Below are 22,789 nucleotides of genomic sequence, written 5' to 3' on the forward strand. Positions count from 1 at the left end.
GTAGGATTAAGATATTAAGATATACATATATTAAGATGTGACAACGTCCTTAAACATGTTTGCGGTGCAAGACTTCAATTTACAAAATTCAATTATTATTTTGCCTTTTTTATTTGTTTTACTTTTAATTATTATTACCAATATTTTCAGAAGAAAATAAATTATTGATGTATCCAGAACGAGAGTTTCATTTTAAACTTTAAATGTATTTATAAAATTAAAGACCAATAAACCAGAAGCGTTCTTTATGTTTAGATGATGTTGATGCTACAATAAGAAACGAGAAATTAACAATAAATTATCTTTTATATTGTTCTATCGATTTGAATAATAAAATAAAATTTGAAAAAGGAATGTTTCCTTTCAGAAAAATTTGCTATCCCTAGTATTTCAAGTACTTTCCTTTCAGGGCACATCGAAAATTTCCACACTGTATATATACAAACAAATATATAAATATTGCTCGTTTAATGGTATAGGATAAATAGTAAATTTATTTATCAACAACATTCCTACGATAGCAAATAAAATCGAACTACTGATTTATTTATACTGTGGCGTGCTCGCCCGTCTCCATAGGTCACCGGAGTTCATGTCGCGCCGGCTCCTGCGGAACGCGGGCGCGAGCCGTCTCAGCGCCTAAAATGCCTAAACTTTCAAAATCATGGGCTCTTAAGTTCACGTTAGTTACATTTCAATATCGAAATAGGTAGAATCAGTCAGCGCGAGCGTCGGTAGTAAGTATAAACGTAACTATAGAATTAACACAGATGTATTTTTTAGATAATATGACGTGAAGTGAAGACTATTACCGATTGTCATCCGGATTTTTCAAGATATTAATTTTATTGGCTGCAAATGACTGTTTTTATTCAGACAAACACACAATGCAATGAAGTAATAGACTTCATTTACGCTTAAAGTTTCATTCATTTATTATTATTTATAAAATATACACACACCGGCACAATTAGCGGAACAGAAACCGATACGCGAGAACATCGTCTGGGATTTGAACGAATGGCAGCAGGTTCTCTTTATTGATGAGTGCAGTCGAGTTCTTTTAAAACAGATCAATGGGAGACAGCGAATATGGAGACACAGAGGAGAACGCCAAATATAGTCTAATTTTGAACACACAGTGGCTTATGGTGGCGGCTCGATAATGGTTTGGGGAGGGATATGTTTGAGAGCTCGCACGGAGTTATTGATAGTCACAGGAGGGACCATGACAGCAGATAGATACATCAGAGACATTTAAGAAGAACATGTTGTACCATTTGCCCCATTTATTGGTGACTACTTTATTCTAATGCAAGATAATGCTCGTGCTCATAGTGCACAATCGGTACAGGCATATCTGAGCCACGTAGGTATACCGGTGATGCAGTGGCCAGCAAATTCCCCCGATATGAATCCGATAAAGCATGTCTGGGACTTGCTAAAAAGAAGGGTTAAATCCAGAATGCCAACCCCCAACAATCTGAATGAACTTGGAAACGAATTACTTGAGAAGTGGGAGCGGTTGCCTCAAGAAATCATCGGTAACATAATCTGTAGCAAGCCTAGATGAATGGAAACCGTAATCAGAGCAAGAGGGGGAAACACTCGTTATTATTTTGCTTTAATTTTATTGTCAAATCATTTATTGCTTACTTTTTTTATTTTTTTGTGATGGTTCATAATCATCTAAAAATTTCACTTATTTCAAATTTCTTAATTTTTTCAATAAAAAATAACGAAGACTTTTCAAAGTCGTTGTTAAAAGATGTTAATCAACTTGTTATTTTGTATCTAATTACATTTTCGTCAAATATATGCGTTATTATCTCATAGTCTCACTTTTTTTTTTGTTCCGCTAATTGTGCCGGTGTGTATATAATAATGCATTTAATCGAAAGTTTTTGACATGTGAGAAAATACCATAATTATTTCCAATAACATGAAGTCTACAATTAGAAAGTTTAATATTTTTGTCCAAAAACATGTGTCGACGACTGTACCCCATTTTACGTTAGTATGTAGAAGTTTACATTAAAATTTAATGGTTTTCTAAGTCAAAAGTCAAGCAAAAATTGGCCTGATATTGGGCACTATTTCAAGCACAATTTTTTGAGACGTAAATTATACCTATAGCTCGTTCGATATTCGCGCACTGAGGTGAGTATGCTGGGCGTAGAACCTACGCCCAGCATACTCACTGAACGAAGCCTATAACTCCGAAGTTATTCGAGCACTGTTTTTTCTTTTTGGGCACCGTTTGGCACTATTTGGGAACTATTTTTTGAAGTATGAATTATGTTTGAAGCGTATACAGATTCTCCGGACGGAGGTGAGTATGCTGGGCGAAACCTTCGTCCAGCATACTCATCGAACTATGGCTATAACTTCGCAAGTACAAGAGCACTATTTTTTTCCTTTGGGCACTATTTAGCACTATTTCAGAACAGTTTTTTGACATTCATGAAATATCAGGATTCCATGGTGAGTATGCTGGACGAAGGGACACAAAGATTGTCTGAGCCAAATTTCATCAAAATCGGTTGAAAGGTTTAAGCGGGAAAGCGTAACAGACAGAGTTACTTTCGCATTTATAATATTAATAGGGATTTATAGACTTGATTTATCTACGACTATTGAAAATTGTCTCTCAATTCTAAATAGGTACCTACCTGTGCAGCTACCTATTGAAAAAGTTCAAACAAGTATGTAACCTATGTAATTGGCAGCTTGGTCCGTTTTGTCTATCGCGCGCGTCGTAACTCATAGATTATGATAAAATAAAAAGGGAGATGCATTTAAATTGCGCTTATAGTTAGGTTGTAATCTAAGTAGTTAGGTATATAAAATAGTTAATCAAGTCTGATTAAAAAGTAAAATCGCACGAGTAATGTACATAAACGAATTTATCCTTATAATCCAAATGCTCTTGTGGGAAATGTTTAGTATAAAAAGTAGCCTCAGTTACATCCGCTCTACTAGGCTATATTATATACCTACCTACTTTTAGTCATGTGCTTTAAAAAAGAGTGTGTGTGCCGAGCTCACGTGTCAGAAGTGAAACATCTTTGGCAAGATTCAAAGGTCATTCGTCGCCTTAGGTACTCCATGACATGACGGTATTGCATTATGCGACGTTGAAATTTTACTCTCAAGGCAAATGCAAAAGAAGTTTCACGACAAAAATGAATAAAAATTAATTTTACATTTCAAAGCTTCAGAAAAAAACACCAAAATGTGTAAGATTTAAAATATTGATTTATTCATTGTGACGAAAGTATTTTGATTAGCAATAACAAGTAGACAAATAAACCTATGTGAAGGCAGTTTCATTTTTTATTTTTTTTATTAAAATAATTATTTTGTACAATATATCTAATACACTGCAATACTATGTTCCTTTCTTGGCGAATCTCATTACTTAATAGCTTTTCCAGAAGAGTTGAAGGAATTTTTCGCTTGAATGTATTTTTAACAATTTTTTTACTATGATTATTAGCGTGAGTTTGTTTGCTATTGGGTTGTTTTTGGGGTTTGATATTTTCTACTGTTGTTATATTACTTATGTCAACTTTAACAACTTTTACTTCTTCAGGTCCACTGTCATCTTCATCAATATCATGTTTTTGACTTTCTTCATTTTTAATTGTGCTTTCTTCTGCTATTAATTTTTTATTTAGTGTTTTTTGGTTACATTTATTAACTACTTGATCTGTAGAATCAGTTTTGGAATCTTCCTCATCAGATGATCCATAATCATTAATCAGTGATGTAAGGATGCCACATAGCACAGGTTCTGACGTTAAAGTATTTTCATGATTGTCATCCATTACAAATTCATCTTCTTCTATCATGTCAGGAGCTAATACTTGTTCTGTTTCTTTATCATTACTTTCATCTAGTAGATGCTGAAGGCCTGGAAAGGGTTTCAATTTTCTTTCTTCAACAGCGACAGAAATAATTTTGCTAATCTTTTTTGGAACACACTGTTTTTCAGTTGTTTTCACGAGAATGTCAGTTTTTGTAACATTATGTTTTCGAGAAGTATGATTGTCAAATGGTCTCTTCCTTTTCATTTGTTGTTGGGTATCTGTAACATAATATGTAAAATGTAATAAATAATAAGTTATCACATTTTGTTCTTGTGAACTTTAGAAGTTTGATTCAAGGAATGGAAACTCTGCAGGTAAAACCCTGGAACTGCATATTTCCCATTGACTATCCAGATGAAGCTGCATGTGGAAAGTTATAATATTATAATATACTAGTGATAGTTTTCATTTATTAATTAAACACATACAGTTTTTGATAGTGATAACACTGCTAGCTGCTTCAAAGTCTATAAAGATATTAATTTAAGATTATTGGCACAAATTAGAATTCAAAATTAATTTAATTAAACCCATCTTACCTTTATTCTTATTACGACTCCCAATACCCATTTTTTCACCTCTTTCAATTTTTTCTTTGATTTCTGAATTTTTCTTTTCAATATTGGATTTAGTTGGATATTTTTTCCTTCTTTCTTCTCTCCATCGTTCAATTTCTTCTGGATTATTGAGCTTTGCAATCTTTTTATATAAACCTGTTGAATGCTGCATTTGAACATGTTTAATAATAACTTTAGGATGTGCTATGAACTGACAGCCATCTATATTGCATTTCTGTAATGAGAGAACAAATAAGATTATTAATTAAATACACATTAAAAAAAATAATTAAACTTTACATGCACAGATTAGAAGAACTAAGTTTTCTTTATAAAGTAAATTGCTCTAGATTATTTACAAATTAATGTGAGCACCTGTGGCTATCTATATTATATTAAGAAAGCCATCAAACAATACCTGATGTTGTTTTTTATGGTTTTCAAGAATTTGTTGGGTTCTGAAACCTCTGTCACATGTTTCACACCAGTATTCATCGCTAAACGATTGATTTCCAAAAGGGCTACTATTATTATACGATACGTTCCTATTTAAAAAACTACCATGTGGTCGAGTATTCATAAAGCGATTGTCTCTCAAATTGGGTATATATTTTTCATTTGGATACATATCATTTGGCCAATACATAGCGAAGAAAAAGGTATTTAGACGGCAAGGTTATAACTGAATCTATGTAGGAGAAAAATTTTGCTATTTATATAATTAGTATTTTAAGAACCCTAGATTTGCTCTTTGCAAATTAAACACGTTTATTTAATATTTAATACATTACTTCCAAGATGAACACGTTTATTTGATACAGTGCAATACAGTGTTTTGATTACAGATTATCTGTCAAGTGTCATCATACATGACATAAATCATAATGAGTTGCCAAAAGAAAAAGATGAAGATGATCTAATAAACTTTACCACAGAGAATTGGTGCAATAACGTAGACAGAGAAACTAAGTTAGTTACTTAGTTACTCTGTCTACGTGCAATAATTTATTCTTACATAAATTAAACTCAAACTCAAACTCAAACATTCATTTATTCAATTAGACTACTATTTAGTAGCACTTTCGAATCGTCATTACATAGATAAGTATTTTTAACATTTACCACCGATTCGGAAAGCAGTATCTATGGAGAAGAATCGGCAAGAAACTCCATAGTTGCTCTTTTATGTGTTTAACATCATGTCAATATTACAATATATGAAACTTATATCTAATACATAATATGCCAAAGAACTGTCCTGTGGTTTTTACGCGACAACCCTCCATGGGTTTTTATCGTCCATATATTCCTGAATACTGTAGTACGCTCTCTAAACTAGTACATTTTTTATATAAGTTTTAAATTTAGAACTACTAAACTCTTTAATATTGTGAGGAATTCTATTGTAAAAGCGTATACCTTGACCCATAAATTAATTTTTTACTTTAGCTAATCGGAAAAATGGCATTTCAATTCTATTCCTGTTCCTTGTGCCATAATCGTGTCTATCTCCTACTCTTGTGTGTAAGTCGGAGCTTTTGTGTACATGCAAAATATTATTAAATATATACTGTGATGGTACAGTAAGGATACCAGTATTCTTAAAATGATCTCTTAGTGAGTCCCGAGCACGTAAATTATAAATAAATAAAATAAATAAATAAATAAAATATCCTTTATTGAATTATTATGTACATTAGGACGACTAAGATCCGTTAGACAAAAATAAAATACAAGAGTAATTACATTACATTACACAGTTATTGAAATAATACAAAAAAGAATCAATTTATCAAATTATATATAGAGCGAATGGCTCTTTTCTGTAATATAAATATAGTTTCTATATCTGCAGCCCTGCCCCACAGTAGAATTCCATAGGACATAATGCTATGAAAGTAGCTGAAATAAACCAATCTAGCCGTATCTTCATCGGTGAGATGTCTTATTTTTCGGACTGCATATGCAGCTGAACTGAGCTTACCTGCAGCGGTGTTGACATGGGCTCCCCACTGTAGTTTCTCGTCCTATGTTAACCCTAGAAATACAGTAGACTCAGTAGGATGCAATACCTCCCCGTTCAAGGTAATATCTCTGTTCACCTTTTTTACGTTAGGAAGTAAAAATTCAACACAAGTGGTTTTTTTGGCATTTAATAATAAATTATTGGCAGTAAACCATTCAGATATGTGTGAAAGAGCACTGTTCACTTCGTCAACATTTGGGTCATGCCTATCCACATTAAAAATTAATGAGGTATCATCTGCAAACAGAACTATTTCACACCTATCCTGCAAATAATAGGGAAGATCATTGATATATACCAAGAACAAGAAGGGAACTAAAATTGACCCCTGTGGAACACCAATGTTAATTGACGCACCGCTAGAACGTTCTCCATTAACAACTACAGTCTGTATCCTATCATGCAGGTATGACGCTATGAGGTTCTGTGCTTTTCCTTTAATTCCATAGTGATTAAGTTTACGTAACAAAGTACAATGTTCAACGCAGTCAAATGCCTTGGAGAGGTCACAAAATATCCCCAGAGCATTTTTTGAGTTTTCCCATGCTTTATATATATGTGTTAGAAGTGCTACTCCAGCATCTGTGGTTGAGCGCCCCTTTGTGAAACCAAACTGTTTGGTGTGCAGTAAATCATTAGATGCAAAATGACTACTCAATTGGTTTAATATTAACTTCTCGAATACCTTACTTAATGTTGGTAAAATAGAGATAGGTCTATAATTGTTACAGTCTTCTTGATCGCCCTTCTTAAATAGAGGTATAACTTTACTAAGCTTTAGTAAATTAGGAAATGTACCACAGTCACAACACTTATTAAATATAAAAGCTAAATTTTTCGCAATATTTTCTATTATATTATTAACTAAATTTACGGACATTCCCCAAAGATCACAAGTATTTTTTAGATTAAGCGTCATATAGGCAGTAACAATATCACTAGCAGTTACGTGTCGTAATTCAAATAATGTACTGCACCCCGCAACATGGTCCCTCAAAAAGGTTTCTGCAAGTGCTGAAGACGAATTTAAACTACTAGTAATAGTAACAGGGACACTACTGAAGAATTCTTCAAAAGCAAGTGCAACATTAGCACTTTTGTCAATAACCCTGTCATTATTTACAAGTTTTATGGTATTACTTGATTTGCTTTTACCCATTTCACCATTAATAATAGACCAAACTGTTTTAACTTTATTATCCGATTCGCGTATTTTATCTCTGATATACAATCGCTTCGCAGTAAAACAAACAATTTTAAAAGTTTTTGAGTAATTTCTAACATAACTAAGAAAAGATGGGTCTTTATTATATTGCTTCATGCCATATAACTCATAAAGAACGATCCTACACCTATGTATGTTAGGTGTCGCCAATTTACTAAATGGTAAATCCTTGGTAATATTTAAAGATTTAACTTTAAATATTTTTTCAAATTCATTTTGAACTAAATTGAAAAGATTTTTAAACATTTCACAAGGATTATTATTACAGGATTGATCATTCAGTACGGGCAGGTTTTTATTAATATTATCATCATCATCATCATCATCATCATCAGCCCATATACGTTCCCACTGCTGGGACACGGGCCTCCTATGAGGGTACAGGCCATAATCCACCACGCTGGCCAAGTGCGTGTTGGCGGATGACACATGTCGTCGAACTTTTTAATTCTTCGACATGTCGGTTTCCTCACGATGTTTTCCTTCACCGTTCGAGCAGTGGTGATGTTACAACATGCGCAGATAAATTGAAAAATCAATTTATTTCCTGCGCGCTCGCCTGGTCTCGAACCCCGGACTTATCGATTCGAAGTCCGAGGTCTCACCACTGAGCCACCACTGCTCTTCATAAAATTAAACTATAATAGGTAGCGTATCATATTATATATCTCTAAACAAACAACAAATATTATAAAGAGGAAAGGTTTGATTTTTTGTTTGTTTGTTTGTATGAATTGAATAGGCTCCGAAACTACTTGGCAGATTTGAAAAATTCTTTCACCATTCGAAAGCTACATTATCCACGAGTAACATAGGCTAGGTTTTATCCCTGAAATCCCACGGGAACGGGAACTATGCGGGTTTTTCTTTGAAAACGCGGGCGAAGCCGCGGGCGGATAGCTAGTCTCTAAATAAAATTAAACTATAATAGGTAGCGTATCATCAATATAATATGGACTGGACATTTACACGGTTGCTTTTCAAGAAATTTGTCTCTTATTTTGTTAAGCCATGAGCACCACTCACCATATTAGAAAGATACAAGTTGGAACGAAAAACGCTCCTACTCGGACCGGTTTTTGCGCCAGGGTGCACAGCCTAGTTTAAATGTGTTTATTATTATCACGTAAATATTGCCTTTGGCTAGCAACATAAACACAAACATGACAACACCGTCATATGGGTTGTCACTTTTGACATAGATGTCATGAAACATGAGTTAGCCAATGAGTTAGCCAATTGGTTAGCGGAGTTAGCTATAAATAATGTTAGCTAATGTCAAATACATTTGCCAAATGCCAATTGCCAAATGTAAATATTTTGATGAAAATTCACAAAACTGCATTGTTGTTTGTTACTAATAGAAATTGCTCTGAAAATTCAAAAACAAACGAATATATTCCACTTTAACTAGAGATATTAATAAGATCATTTATTGAAGAGATTTTGTGTCATACTTATAGGCATTTAATCGTTTCATTATATTTAATTGCATTACATTATTACAGAGATGAATAACTCAGCGGCAAAGGTATATTTGTTAATACATTCAAATGAATATAATGTGTGCAAGGTTCATTGTAAAATACCAACATTCTTAATCTCTAATTTCAGGTGGGTGAAATTTTTACCGAGGCCGGTGCAGCTTTTAACCGACTTGCTGAAATGACAATGCTATTACATCCTCTAGCAGAACAAACCACTAGGTAAAATAATAAATATTTATGCACTTATATCTTTTGCATGTATAAGAAAGTTGAGCATATATTTTAGGTTTGCAAATAGAGGTCTACCACAGTAAAACAGCCAAATTGTGCATAATTTTAAAATATTACCTGCAGTTTCTCCTGTGTATTCAAAGGAAATTGCCTTGTAAACATTTCTTTTATCATATTTTGTGGTATTAGTATATACATAAAATATAAAGTATTGAAGTTATACATTTAATATAAAAGTATTTTTTTTAAATAGCAATTAATCAAATTGATTTCATATCAAAAATAAAACTTCTTATAATATGTTCTATAGTTGTGTATTATTAAACTATAGTTATGTGTTATTAACTATAATTGCTATTCAGCAAGTACTTTTATGTAGCTTAGCATCATATTTTAATATTTTACGATTAAGTACACATAATATGGAAAATTAATAAGTAAAATATAATAACCATATTTACAGTTCCCAAACCAAAACACCAGTGAAACGGAAAGCTGCAGATGAGAGACTACCAACTGCAGGGAGTTCAGGCCAGGTAATCTATACCAATATAATAAGGGGCAGAATTGACTGGCCGGTTGGATTGGTTGGTAGTGACCCTGCCTTCCAAGACACTGGTTGTGGGTTCGATTCATGAACATAGATGTTTGATCTGTGTCTGGGTGTTAATTATATATATGTATAAGTATTTATTTAAAATTATATATGTATGTTTATCAGCCATGTGGTTTCCATAATACAAGCGAAAGCTTAGTATGGGATCAGATTGTGCCGTGTGAAAATTGTCTTGAAATATTTATTTATTTATGTAATAACTCAGGCTCCAGAATCACAGACACAATAGAAAAGCTATTGTGTCGTGGACCGATCGGGCCACTCGGGGCTCAATGGGTTAAGAGGAAAGATTTATATATTTGCTAAAAAGTACTGGATGAATTTGGGTGCAAGTTACGTGCAAGTACTACAGGTTATTTTATTAACATATAAACTATACAAATATTTCATTTTGCCTTTGGGTTCAATCATATGACACAGCTTGTTATTAAATAATTGAATGACATGGATGGAGATTAACAGTAAAATGTTACTATTACTATATTTTGATAAGTCTTTATTACCATTATTATGATATCTTGCAAATAATAGCTCTATTAAAATAAATTTGGCAGTAATATATTTCCATCACTATAAATTATAGTTCAATATAATAGAGGACATGAGAAAGAGGAGAGACCGCATGCAGGCTATGGTCAAATACTTGTCAGTTGTGGGACTATTTAGTATTTAAAATTAAATAACTACTTTTGCTGCAAAAGAATAATAAAGTGTAAAACTGTATAATGAAACAAAGAGCTACTTGGTTGCATGTTGCATAGCACCAATCAAATATGTGTCCACAGAGGGGCATTACCATCAAAATATCCAAAGTAAAAATAAAATTTCAAATTAAAAAAATAATTTATTTTTGTAAAAAAATTATTATTGTTTAATACATAATATTTCTTATTTAGCAGGTAACATTGAACATGCTCAATGCACAGGAGACAGAAATGGATACTGAAGAATTAGGTGGTGATGTGAAATTAGAATTTGAATCCAGCACTGAAGAAGTTCCTACTTAAAGAATATAAATGTTGAAATTTGTTTTATTTTTGATATCTTCTGAAGTCCAGTTGATTAGCATAAGTATTATTTGAAGAATGTAAAGATTTTGCATGTACATGTTGATAATTTGTATATTATTTTTTAAACATGGACATTTTAAACTGTGCCCAGTTCAATTTAGTCAATATAATTGTAGTTTTAGCTTTTACTTAGCATCATAAACTTACTGCTATAAATTGCTTTCAAGTAAGTGATAGCTTTGAATTGTCCTGTTCCAGGGAGATGATAAAGATTCATAAACTTTCTTGTGTGTATCGGTAACAGTTTTTTCTATAGCAGAAAGGACATCATTTCTTATGTTAAGAGAAGTAAATAAATCAAAGTTTGCTCCAGCTCTTTTCATTCTTTTTTGCGCATTTCTGTAACATTTCCATGGTTGTGGCTCTATGACAATAGATTTTGAAATAAGTTTAATATATTTCAAAAATTCTAAGAATTTATCATCTCCATTGTTTATATGAATCCACATTGTAACGGAAAAACAGAATGTTACATCAAAACTGTGTTTATTATATTTATTCAAATAATCTTGAAGTATATTTTTGCCACATTCAGTCATAATGTCACATGCAACAAATGAAATGTTATCTGGGTTATTTAATTTGGCCCTTTTGATTAATATTGGATCAATATCTATAGCTAAAACTTGAAATTTCAACTCTGGATATAAATTTTCCAAGAATTTTTTAAATTCAATTGTAAGTTCTCCAGAATTGCAACCAATATCAAGTATCAAATTGGTATCATTTAAATCGAATTCTGGAAACATAGACGTATGAAAATGTTTGAGCCTTTCGTTCGCACTGTGGAATGAGTAGTAATTTATAAAATTTCCAAATCTTGTTGCTCCTGGATCTTTACCGTAGAATGATAAATCGTCCTCGTCCATAGTTGTCATTATTTTATTGAATCTAGTTCTTGCTTTTACTAGAATTAATTTTAATGCAATTTACGCACTGATAGAAAAACTAACCAAAATGTAATAAGTATGTAAAAATTATATCATTTAAGTAGGTAACGTGTTAAAATTACTAGCAAAAGAATATCCTGTAGTAGTTATGTTTGTTATTATCACAGAGCAAGTAATATAGTGGTTATTTTTAATAATTATTCATTACAAAAACAATAGGCACCGTTGACCGTGGCACGATAACGTGCTTGTCAGTTGTCACTTGTGAGTTGTCAACTGCTAACTGTCACATGTCAAGTGACAACTGACAACCGTTCATCGTTATCACTTCACCTGTGCTTTTCACAGATTAAATAGAGACTGGCCAATTGAAGGAGACAAAATTAAAAAAAAGCTTGGCAAGAGTAAGGGTAGACCCACAGGACCTTGGGTAGACCGTAATGCCTCCTCCACACTACTCGCGAAGTTCCTCGGCGAAGTACTCGGCCGAAGTTGACTGAAGTCCGCGGTGCTACACTACACACTCGTTCAACTTCGCGAGGAGCGCATACGTTCATATTCAGAACGAACTTCGGGTAACTTCGTGCCCTTTGACTCGGGCGCAAAAACCGACAACCTAAGAGCAATAAACCTATAGAGTTCTTATATTGAGACAGAACAAAATACATATTTTCTAATCTACTTACTCTTAGTCAATAACAGCATAAGCCAGATTGAGATAGCGATAGAGTATCTGCACTGTCTTCAAACGTAGCGCGCCGGCAGTCAGTTTGTTTTCCAACCAGCTGGTGGGCTCAGTGTGTCAAGTGTTTTTAACGAAATATTTAGAAAATATAAAGTGTACAGTGTTTCTTTTTATTTGTCAGTGTGCTAAAATAACTATTGTATGTTTATCAACCGGCTATCACTAGTCGAATGGGAGTTTTGGATAAAAACAATGTGCAAATATCTTTCCATCGGTAAGTGATTTTCAGCAAATTGATAAATATTTATGTTTTAAACCTATTTGAAGGTTTTATCAAGCGCTTTTTTGTAATTTTATGTTGTAACTGTAACATTTACCCACTTTATGGGGTTGTGGAATATAGAATAATGAAATAATTTTTAAAAAAGGTCACAATAATATCACGTTTGGCATTTTGTTTACCACCGTAGTGTTGTAACACATGAAATGAAATGAAATGAAATGAAATAAATTTATTTGTCCATTTTATGTTTTACAATTTAAGTACGACAGTGGATCCCAAACTAAGTGAAATACTTGTGTCTTGGGACCCTGAGTTGCGCTTCTTGCGTTATATACATATGTTATGGACAGTAGAGAGTTAACAAGTAGGTAAATAATCTAATGTAATGGAAGTTAATACAATTAATAAAAAAAAATAAAATAAAAGAAAAACACAAAGTACATTATTTTGCGGTTTGCAGCACGCGTGTTTGTGATAGAGTGTGTGTGTGTGTGTTTGCGTGTGTGTGTGAGTGTGTGTGTGTGTGAGTATGTGTCATTGTTTGTGAGTGAAGGCATGTGTGTCAGCTCAGTGGTCCTTTAAGTAATTGTTCGGTTTCTTCAAAAGATAGTGTTTGTAACCATTTCTTTATGACTTTCTTGCATGTGTAGTTCGATAGTAGTGTTATGTTACAATGTTTGTTGACACTATTGTATATCCGAGGAAATAAAAATTTTGGACATCGTTTAGCTAAGAGGGAGGATGCACGAGGACATGGCAGTGAGAATGTGCGCCTTGAGGTGAGTTTTTTAAAGTCCTTTCTTATTTTTAAGGTTCTGTGAGTAGTTAACACAGCCTTGAGAACGAAGAGCTGCCTGACCCTTAGGACTGCGAACTCGCTATACAGGTCAGCTGTTGGGAAGCGGAAGGGTTTTCTCAGCATCACCTTTATGACGGCTCTTTGCGCTCTCTCCACAGTGATGAAGTTAGTTATTCCGGCGCCCCCCCAAACAGATATGCCATATTGCAGAATAGATTGACAGAGCGCGTGAAATACGGAGGTGAGAATTGGGAGAGGAGTACATACATCTAGCGTATATTATCGATTTATGACAAAAAATCTATTTCATATTAACGTTGATTTATTTTATTGTTTCTTATATCAGATTTATATTATGTAGTTGTTTTTGCAAATAATAGATGTAAATTTTTTACCGCAGATAATAAATACATTTGATTAAAGAGAGTGAATTTTTATTTTGAAATTTTTTACACATAAGTTACTTTAAATGTGTAACTATGTGAAAATTAAACGGTTGATTAAATGACAGTTCTCATAGATGAGAAACTACTATTGAAATACATACTTAATATACATGCGTTTTCAAAGAAAAACCCGCATAGTTCCCATTCCTGTTGGATTTACGGGATCAAAAGTAATTTTTCCAAATTTCATTGTAATCGGTTTAGTAGTATTCGCGTGAAAGAGTAACAAACATCCATCCTCACAAACTTTCGCTTTATTAGTAGGATGTTAGGAAAATGTTTTCATTAAGACTGTCCTTTTATTAACTTGTTAAAATTAAAATGCTGCATGATTCCTTCATGCTGACTGTGCCTTTCTCCTCACTCCTTTAACTTTATCATCATTTCCTTCTTTATTTTAAATTACATTTCAAGTTTTAAAATTTCTTTTATAATATACTAGCTTTCCGCCCGCGTTTTTAAAGAAAATCCTGCACAGTTCCCGTTCACGTGGGATTTCCGGGATAAAACCTAACCTATGTGTGTATGTACAAAATTTCATTGTAATCGGTTCCGCAGTGAAAGAATAACATCCATTCTCGCATAATTTCGCATTTATTATATACAAATAATGTATTCAACTGAAATTAATTATAAGTTTTGTTTTTTTTATTTATTATTTCACGAATCCGTAAATGCAAAATACATTCACGATTTTATCGATTGAAGCACATCCCATCACTATCACCTTCTATCTATCTAAATACGTACCTATAGTAAAAATGGTGCCATGACTATGTTGAAACGTAGCTTGTTGTCTATAGCTGTCTCATTCTTTCATACGACGTTTTCTTTAGATAGAGAGAAACAAATATATGTAAATTGTATACGCTCGATACAAGTACTCTATAGGTTTATTGCTCTTAGCCGACAACAAACGGAAGTCGGCCGAGGCGAGGTAAAGTTGGACGAAGTAAGCCGAAGTGCCTCTCTACATTATTCTATGGGTCATTGTCAAATTTTGCGCAGGTAAACGTAACTTCAGATTTAAAAAATGTGAAAAAGAAAATGCCTGTTAAAATAACTGAAGTATCTGTAATTTAAGTTGGCCGAGATGTTTAGCTAATAATTTAAGATTTATTTCAGATTAAGTACGTCAGGGTGGAGAAAATTTCAGATTTAGTACGTCAGGGTGGAGAAAAAATACAACTCTGTTATTATTACACTTGACCTTTTATCATTAAATTAAATAAGCCAGTCGCACATATTTTGGCTTTTATATTAATTACAGTCTTTTATGTATCTTATAATCACCATTAGCAGCACAAGCTTTTTTTTAAGTTTAACAGTAATTTATTTACAATTTTAGTCAACTCTGTTACTTTATGAATAATAACAAACTTTAAATTCTACACTACTCCATGAAATATCTGTAAATTAACAGCTAATTACAACATATAACCGCTGCATTAATTGACAAATTAACCTATTGTAATTTAGCAGTATTATATTGAACAGCTTTTCCTAAATTTCAAAAAGTGTCTGTTAAAATTTGCTAAATAAGTGTAACTAGCAACTGGAAAAATTGAAAAAGGCGCGTTATTAGTTTGGACCAGGTAAACATGTGAAGTCTAACTACTCTTAGTCAATAATACGTATTTTAAATGTCTTAACTCGGCATACTTCAATCATTTAACAACTGCTCAATTAATATCATACTCTGTGTATATTCTGGAGCCATTCTGGATTTTCCAAGCTTTTTTCCATATGAGATGGTTCTTCTAAACTCTGCCTTCCGTAGCAAAATGGGAAGGAAGGGACATATTTTTTTTTTATAAAATTTACCGTTTCCGAAAACGATCCAAAAAGAGATCAAATTTTGACCTCTGACCCCGAGTATGTTTTGTTGCACACATAGGATCGAAACTATTTATTTATGGTACACCTCAGCTGCTCTCAACCAAAATTTGGAACTATGTCGGATTTTTTTTTAAATGTCTAATTTGACAGGGTTATGCATAGATCCTACTAATATTATAAATGCGAAAGTTTGTGAGGATGTGTGTGTGTGTGTTTGTTACTGATTCACGCAAATAATACTGCACCGATTACAATGAAATTTAGCCCACATATTGAGGGTATACTTGGATTAACACATAGGATAGGTTTTATCCCGGAAATCCCACGGGAACGGGAACTATGCGGGTTTTCCTTTGAAAACGCGGGCGAAGCCGCGGGCGGAAATATAGTTGATCATAAATGTCAAATTTATTCTTAAAACTACGTGAGTAGATTCTATTATCTATTATACAGCAAAAAGTAGTGATGAACGGAAGCTGGGAGGTTAAGGACCTAGAGGGCTATCCGAATCACCCCTATGTATGTTATGCGATTTTTCGTATTTTCGGAGTTATGACGTTTTTTTCAATTTTTCACCTATCGCCGAGTACGATGATATTTTCACTCATGGTGACGTCAATTATTGCGCTAAATGTTTGATTTTTTATTGTTAAACCCAAATGAAAGCCATTATTAAAAATTTTAGGTAGGTATGTGACCAACATTGTTTGTTTGATTTTTATAGGTATTCCTATAATTTGACTTCTCCATATTAAGATCAACGTACTCTTTTTATTATAAGACGTATACTAGCTAACCGCCCGCGGCTTCGCCCGCTTTCTCTAAAACGATTTGAGATTTAAACTATCCTATCTCTCAAGTTGGATCGAACTTCACATGGTGTGCGAATTTTATTATAATCGGTTTAGTGGTTTAGGAATCCATTGAGGACAAAGATTGTGAAGATGTATATGTGCGTTCATCAACAAAAGTGTTTAATTTGATAATTTAAAAAAAAAAGCTCTATAAATGAATATTGCAGTTTTAAAATAAAATCGCCGCAAAATAATGAGGAATAACTTCACGGGCGTTAGGTATTTCTCATTATTTTGCGCGCACCTAAAGTGCAAGGTCTTTTTGATGATACTTAACAGTTATGTAGCATAATATGTACCAGAATAACACAAGTGCTATTTAAAAAAAGAGCTCCCGTGCCGAGCTCACGCGTCAGAAGTGAAACTTCTTTGGCAAGATTCAAAGTTATACCAATTCGTCTTACTTCATGACGTGACGGTATTAACATGACGTGACAATCGTGACAATTGCCATAAATCATGAGGGGATCTTAAAATTTTACTCTCAACGCGCATAATGAAGGTTCACTTCTTGCTTTTGTCCGCATGTTTGTCCCAGCTATTTTATAGATAAAATACTTGTGGCCACTCAGTTCGTACCTAGGGAATCTAATAGGACTCTTCCGAAAAAAAAATAATTTTGAAAATAGGTAAGTCTACTTACTCTGTTGTAGGAAATATAGATGAACAACAATAACAAGTTTTTGTATTCTCTTTGAACAATAATATGTGACATAGGTAAATATAAAATCTAGAAAGCCGTGTTAGTTACACAATTTTTATCTAACTCAAGAACGGCTGAACCAATTTGGCTGAAAACTAGGGTTGATGTACCACTAGTTGACCATTTAAGCGGTTTTATCTTTAGCTAAGTATATATAAAAAACGGGTTATTTGTTTTACGTTCAATGTTATTTTTGGGACACAGATAATTGACACGAGTCACTGCAACTATTGTTCTTAGTTCTTAGTATCAATTTGATAACCTTTAAAGGTTTTATGAAAACTACTCTGAAAGTTACTTCTGCTAAAAGTACCATTACCTGACCACTGATCACCAATATCTGACCATCATTGCTCTAAAAGTTGACCATTTTCAAAATCGACAGAATGTCCTTCTTCGAACATTAGTTTTATTAAAAAAAAAGTCTGTTTTTAAATTGAAGTTTTTTTTATTACTTAAATGTTATAAATCATTCTTACAATACTGTTATTAATCCTTAATGACTATACCTACGTACCATACAATCTTTTCTTCTTTCTCTTTTTCCTTCGACACCCAGTACCTAGTCTTGCCATTTCTTGGAAGTTGTAGCAAAGGGCAAGCGTTCAGTCTTCTTTTTTAACCAAAATCAGAAGGCCATATTAAATGTTTGCCTTAAGTTGGGCTTATTTGCTGTTGCTTTAGTTATTATTAAATCTACTAATTTGGGCGAAGGAGGTTCAAGAAAATGGCTGACTGAAGTTGATGTTGATTCGAGATGCATTGTTGGTGTTGGAATATGACTTAGACGGCTTATATGGTTTGTTAAATTTAATAAGGCATAAGCACAAAACAAAGCAAGTCTTTCTTAGCAAAATATAAAGAACCAAGAGCTGACCTTACTGGTCAACAATAGGCGAAAAATTGTTTTCGTTGCTCCAAAAGATAACCAGGCCGCTAAAAATCATGTAAAACTGTTCATGCCAAAAATGAAGCCGAAAGTCTATAACAGAATGGTTCAACATTATGCCTATAACAAGAGATATAAAAAGTAATCGATTGCATTCAAGATTAATTAAGATTTCCCAATCGACTCCCGATAAAAAGCTCGTAAAAAATGCGGTTACTTACGGGGCGCCATCTTCGTGTTAAATAAATGTCAATCTTTCTGACCAATGGCAGCAAGCTTTGTTTTTTTATTAATAGATGATGTTGCTATACAGAAAAAACAATAAACTATCATCTGGGGCTGCCGTATTTTCTTAATTGGCGCGTATATTTGAATTTCGGTCATGTATTGGTGCTTGGTCAGCTAGTGGTACACTGACCCTAGTGGGGGGTGGCTTAGAACCAGGAGGATACTGTTTATCCCTAAAAATTAAAGACTAAAGAGCAGCTAGTACCTAAAACATATAAAATGTTTTGAAGTTGGTAAAAAATTATTAAGGACTTATTAGTTTTTAATATTGTATTCGTAACTTCAACTGTCGTCTTGAGACAAAATAATAAAATACTTATAGAACTTTGAAACTATTAGATATTAGCTTATATACAAAATTTAATCCTAAAGTTGTTTAGATCCATTGAGATAATATTAATATGGAGACGATACCGCCTACATCACTTATGTTCCACTCAACATACGTCATGTGGCGTAACTGCACTCAGTCGCTTGCTCGCTCATTGGCGCGAACGTCACGCTCATTTTTTATTTGTTTTAAAGTGAAACGCATCAAATATGCCTACGTGTGTGTTACGATATTGCACAAATAATACAAAGAATACGGAAAAGTGCAAAGGAATAACTTTTCATCAGTAAGTAACTAGATAATAATTTTTAAAACTTAATTAGAGCAAAATTTTTGGCGGGCGACATTTTGTCATAGATTAAAAATTTAAGATATGACATTGGGCATGAAATAAGTGTTGTTAGTAATATTTGCTGGCGTATATTTTTATAGCATAAAATAATAATTTTACATATTTAGAAAAGTATAGACTGGTTGTTAATTGAAAAAAGATGAAATCATGAAATATGAAAATCAATTACTCAATCACCAATTTTTTTTGTTAATTGATTTTAATCAAGTTTTTAATTGATATTGTATAAGCTACTGACTTGAACGTATAATTGAATTATTATTTATTTATCTGCACTAATATTATAAAGAGGAAAACTTTGTTTGTTTGTTTGATTGTAATTAATAGGCTCATAAACTACTGGACCGATTTTGATGAAAGGAGAATGCCCATTTTTGGTACTGGTTTTTCTCATGCATCAAGACAACAATACTATTAAAAAAATCTCGGCAATTTAGAGGCCTTCTTACCATCGGAAAATATATTTTGAACAGGGAATGTTTTGTAAAATCTAATAAGACATGTAATTGTTTAGATCCGTTATTATAGATTTAGTGTCCATTACCGGTTACCACGGTAATCAAGAGGTAACTTATTACATTTACTATGGTAAATAGCTAAATGTATTAATATCGATTATTGTTTTCATTGAATTACAAAAAAAATCAATTAACATAAAATCACTCTTTAAGGTATTGTTTATACACTGTAGGTTGTTTTAACAAAGATAGTGAAGTAAAATAATATAAATATGTATATATAAAAAAAATATTATTATGACATAGCTTGGTAGGTAACCAGTTATTTCTTATTTGATTCTTTCTTCGAATATGTAGTGAAAAAATGATTCAAACAACAACAACAACAACAACATGTAAACCGAATAAAAACTCAATTGGCATTTTTTAAGTATATATTTAGATTTTCTTGAAATCCGTCCCGGAAGATTTCTGGTGCCTACCTACACTAGCCGATGAACAGATAGACTTTGTCTGAAAGCATAAGCTCTACGCATAGATTAAATATGTTAATCGAAAAATAACCTTTGGACGATAAAATGTTACCTAAATCACACATAAACCTAACTAAATCGGGGTTATTTAAGTTTTGAGGTTATTTCACATTTTTCTCAATATCTTGAAAACCCCTGTTTTTATCACAAAAAAATCAATTGGTAAAAATCTTTTGAATATCGAAGAACCCTCCAAAACCACTCTGGCATTGACGCAACACTGTACTGTGGTCCATACTTTCATGGGCATTCTCCTTTGGCACAGACAATCTTAAGACCCTGAGAAAGAACATAGGCTACTTTTTATTGCGAAATATGTACCACGGGCGAAGCCGGGGCGGACCGCTAGTTCAGAGATAAGTAATTAATATTTTTTCTATTCAAGGTTTCCATGTCTGGGCCGTGAAGAAAGGGAAAAATTATTTTTTTTCTAAAAAAGGCTCAATTTGTAAGGAATAAAACTTCCCATAGCCCTGACTGAACCTAAAACACGAAAAAAATTAAATTATTCCATATGACATCACTATTTACATCATCTTATATTATATGCCAGATTTTGTTAGCCCCGCGTAGTAAAGTCAGTTTATACCTAAAATAAATATTAAGTAAGTACAAAGAAAATTTCAAGTCAACGTGCATGTAAGGGAGTGGCACCCAATAAAATAGACAGAATGAAACAAAGTGTCGCCTCTATAGCGGTGAGACAGTGACATCGCATAATCTATGACTGTCTAGCCGTCATTCGCGCGCCCCGCGCCGCCGCGCTTGGCGCACAGATTTTGTTCGTGGTGTCTGCTCCATATTAATATTATCTCAATGTTTAGATCACTAATTTTAATAACCTTCTTTTGGCAAATAAATATTATATTATTTTATTTTTATTTATAGACACATAAAGACACAACGGATTAATTATTTGATAATATAATAATTACAATACATGTTGTGATTTATATTTAGATATTGTAATTTTGCCTGGTTGGTATTATAGAATGATGCGAAATTTAGGAGTAAGTTATTTTCTACAGTGTATTATAAAGGGTGTCCCAAAAGTATGGATATACTGAAGCTGGGAGGTAGGCGGGGACCTTAAGGGCTATCCGAATCACCCCCATGTATGTAATGCGATTTTTCATACTTATTTTCGGAGTTATAACGTTTTTTTTCAATTCTATGGCCTATGGCCGAGTACGATGAGATTTTTATTTGTAGTGACGTGTATTATTGCGGAAAATGCTTGATTTTTTTTTGTGTGCTAAGCTGAAAGATAGGCCAATTCAGTATGGTGACATTTACTAGATATCGTTAGATTTTTTAATGAAATAAATAAAAAAAGAATTTAATGCTAAAAAAGATAAAATTACCCAGTATGTTCACATCTTTAAGGGCCCGTAAAAAAATAATATCACATTTAAAAAAATCCGTTTGCCTTTTAAAAAGTTACTCTCTATCAGGGAGCTACTCTGAAAATTTCATTTTATTATTCATAAGGCTTCAATCGAAAAATTGAAGTCTAAAATATGTGTTAAGTGCAAAATTTTACTATACATGATGATTAATAAAAACAAAGTAAACCCAATAACGGTGAAGGAAAACATCGTGAGGAAACCGACATGTCGAAGAATTAAAAAGTTCGACGACATGTGTCATCCGCCAACACGCACTTGGCCAGCGTGGTGGATTATGGCCTGTACCCTCATAGGAGGCCCGTGTCCCAGCATTGGGAACGTATAATATGGGCTGATGATGATGATGATGATGAAACCCAACAACAATGTGTTTAATTATAAGAAATTTTTAAAATGAAATGTTGCTCAATGTAAGTGCGACATCAGCGGAAAAAGTTGTCTTTTATATAAACTAGTTTAAAATGAAATTTTCTGAGTACCCCTAGCTACCTGATAGATAAAGCAAGTTTTTAAAAGCCAAACGGATTTTTTTATATGATTTTATTTTTTTACAGGCCCTTGTGGTTGTGAACATACTGGTAATTTTATCTTTCTTGTCATTAAATTCTTTTTTTTATTCCATTTAAAAATTTAACGATATTAAATGTTACCATACTGAATCTTATCTCATATCATATCTTTCAGCTTAGCACACAAAAAAATCAAGCATTTTCCGCAATAATTTACGTTACTATAAATAAAAATCTCATCTGAAGCTGCGAGACTTCAGTATATCCATACTTTTTGGGACACCGTGTATAAGAAGAGTACCTATATAGTATATACCTACAACTTACGAGACTTGGGAGAAGCCGATTTGTTGCTTAATTCCACACCAATAATTAATAGGTACTAAAAATAATGAATTCCTGAAACTACAATTCTTATCTGCTCTTAGGAACTAATC

The 22,789-nt window shown here is 32.9% G+C and overlaps 3 protein-coding genes across 4 annotated transcripts; 1 reads left to right on the forward strand and 2 right to left on the reverse strand.

The window, feature by feature from the left end:
• Positions 1-3,240: 3,240 nt before the first annotated feature.
• Positions 3,241-5,286, reverse strand: LOC123706381 (nuclear fragile X mental retardation-interacting protein 1). Its single transcript, XM_045655632.1, has 3 exons — positions 4,848-5,286; positions 4,412-4,664; positions 3,241-4,090 (listed from the first exon to the last, which is right to left on the reverse strand). Exons 1-3 carry the CDS (start codon positions 5,073-5,075, stop codon positions 3,330-3,332), a joined length of 1,242 nt encoding a protein of 413 aa, XP_045511588.1. The 5' UTR covers positions 5,076-5,286; the 3' UTR covers positions 3,241-3,329.
• A 3,607-nt stretch (positions 5,287-8,893) lies between these two features.
• On the forward strand, positions 8,894-11,397 carry LOC123706266. 2 transcript variants are annotated; one of them, XM_045655449.1, is made up of 4 exons: positions 8,894-9,211; positions 9,295-9,386; positions 9,862-9,934; positions 10,914-11,397. In XM_045655449.1, exons 1-4 carry the CDS (start codon positions 9,191-9,193, stop codon positions 11,019-11,021), a joined length of 294 nt encoding a protein of 97 aa, XP_045511405.1. In that variant the 5' UTR covers positions 8,894-9,190; the 3' UTR covers positions 11,022-11,397. The 2 variants fall into 2 exon arrangements, with proteins under 2 accessions (XP_045511405.1, XP_045511404.1); XM_045655448.1 differs by having other exon boundaries at positions 8,902-9,211; positions 10,911-11,397.
• LOC123706265 (probable RNA methyltransferase CG11342) lies at positions 10,839-12,223 on the reverse strand. Its single transcript, XM_045655447.1, has one exon. It carries the CDS (start codon positions 11,960-11,962, stop codon positions 11,234-11,236), a length of 729 nt encoding a protein of 242 aa, XP_045511403.1. The 5' UTR covers positions 11,963-12,223; the 3' UTR covers positions 10,839-11,233.
• Positions 12,224-22,789: the final 10,566 nt, after the last annotated feature.

The sequence above is a fragment of the Colias croceus genome, chromosome 3, assembly GCF_905220415.1.
Source record: "Colias croceus chromosome 3, ilColCroc2.1".
In the NCBI taxonomy this organism is placed as follows: Eukaryota; Metazoa; Arthropoda; class Insecta; order Lepidoptera; family Pieridae; genus Colias; species Colias croceus.

Coding starts and splice junctions, on each gene's coding strand:
- LOC123706381 (XM_045655632.1), bottom strand. CDS start 5,075: ATGTATTGGCCAAATGATATGTATCCAAATGAAAAATATATACCCAAT. Junction 4,665..4,847: donor ACCATAAAAAACAACATCAG/GTATTGTTTGAT, acceptor CTCTCATTACAG/AAATGCAATATAGATGGCTG. Junction 4,091..4,411: donor GAGTCGTAATAAGAATAAAG/GTAAGATGGGTT, acceptor ATTATGTTACAG/ATACCCAACAACAAATGAAA.
- LOC123706266 (XM_045655448.1), top strand. CDS start 9,191: ATGAATAACTCAGCGGCAAAG. Junction 9,212..9,294: donor TGAATAACTCAGCGGCAAAG/GTATATTTGTTA, acceptor CTCTAATTTCAG/GTGGGTGAAATTTTTACCGA. Junction 9,387..9,861: donor CTAGCAGAACAAACCACTAG/GTAAAATAATAA, acceptor CCATATTTACAG/TTCCCAAACCAAAACACCAG.
- LOC123706265 (XM_045655447.1), bottom strand. CDS start 11,962: ATGACAACTATGGACGAGGACGATTTATCATTCTACGGTAAAGATCCA.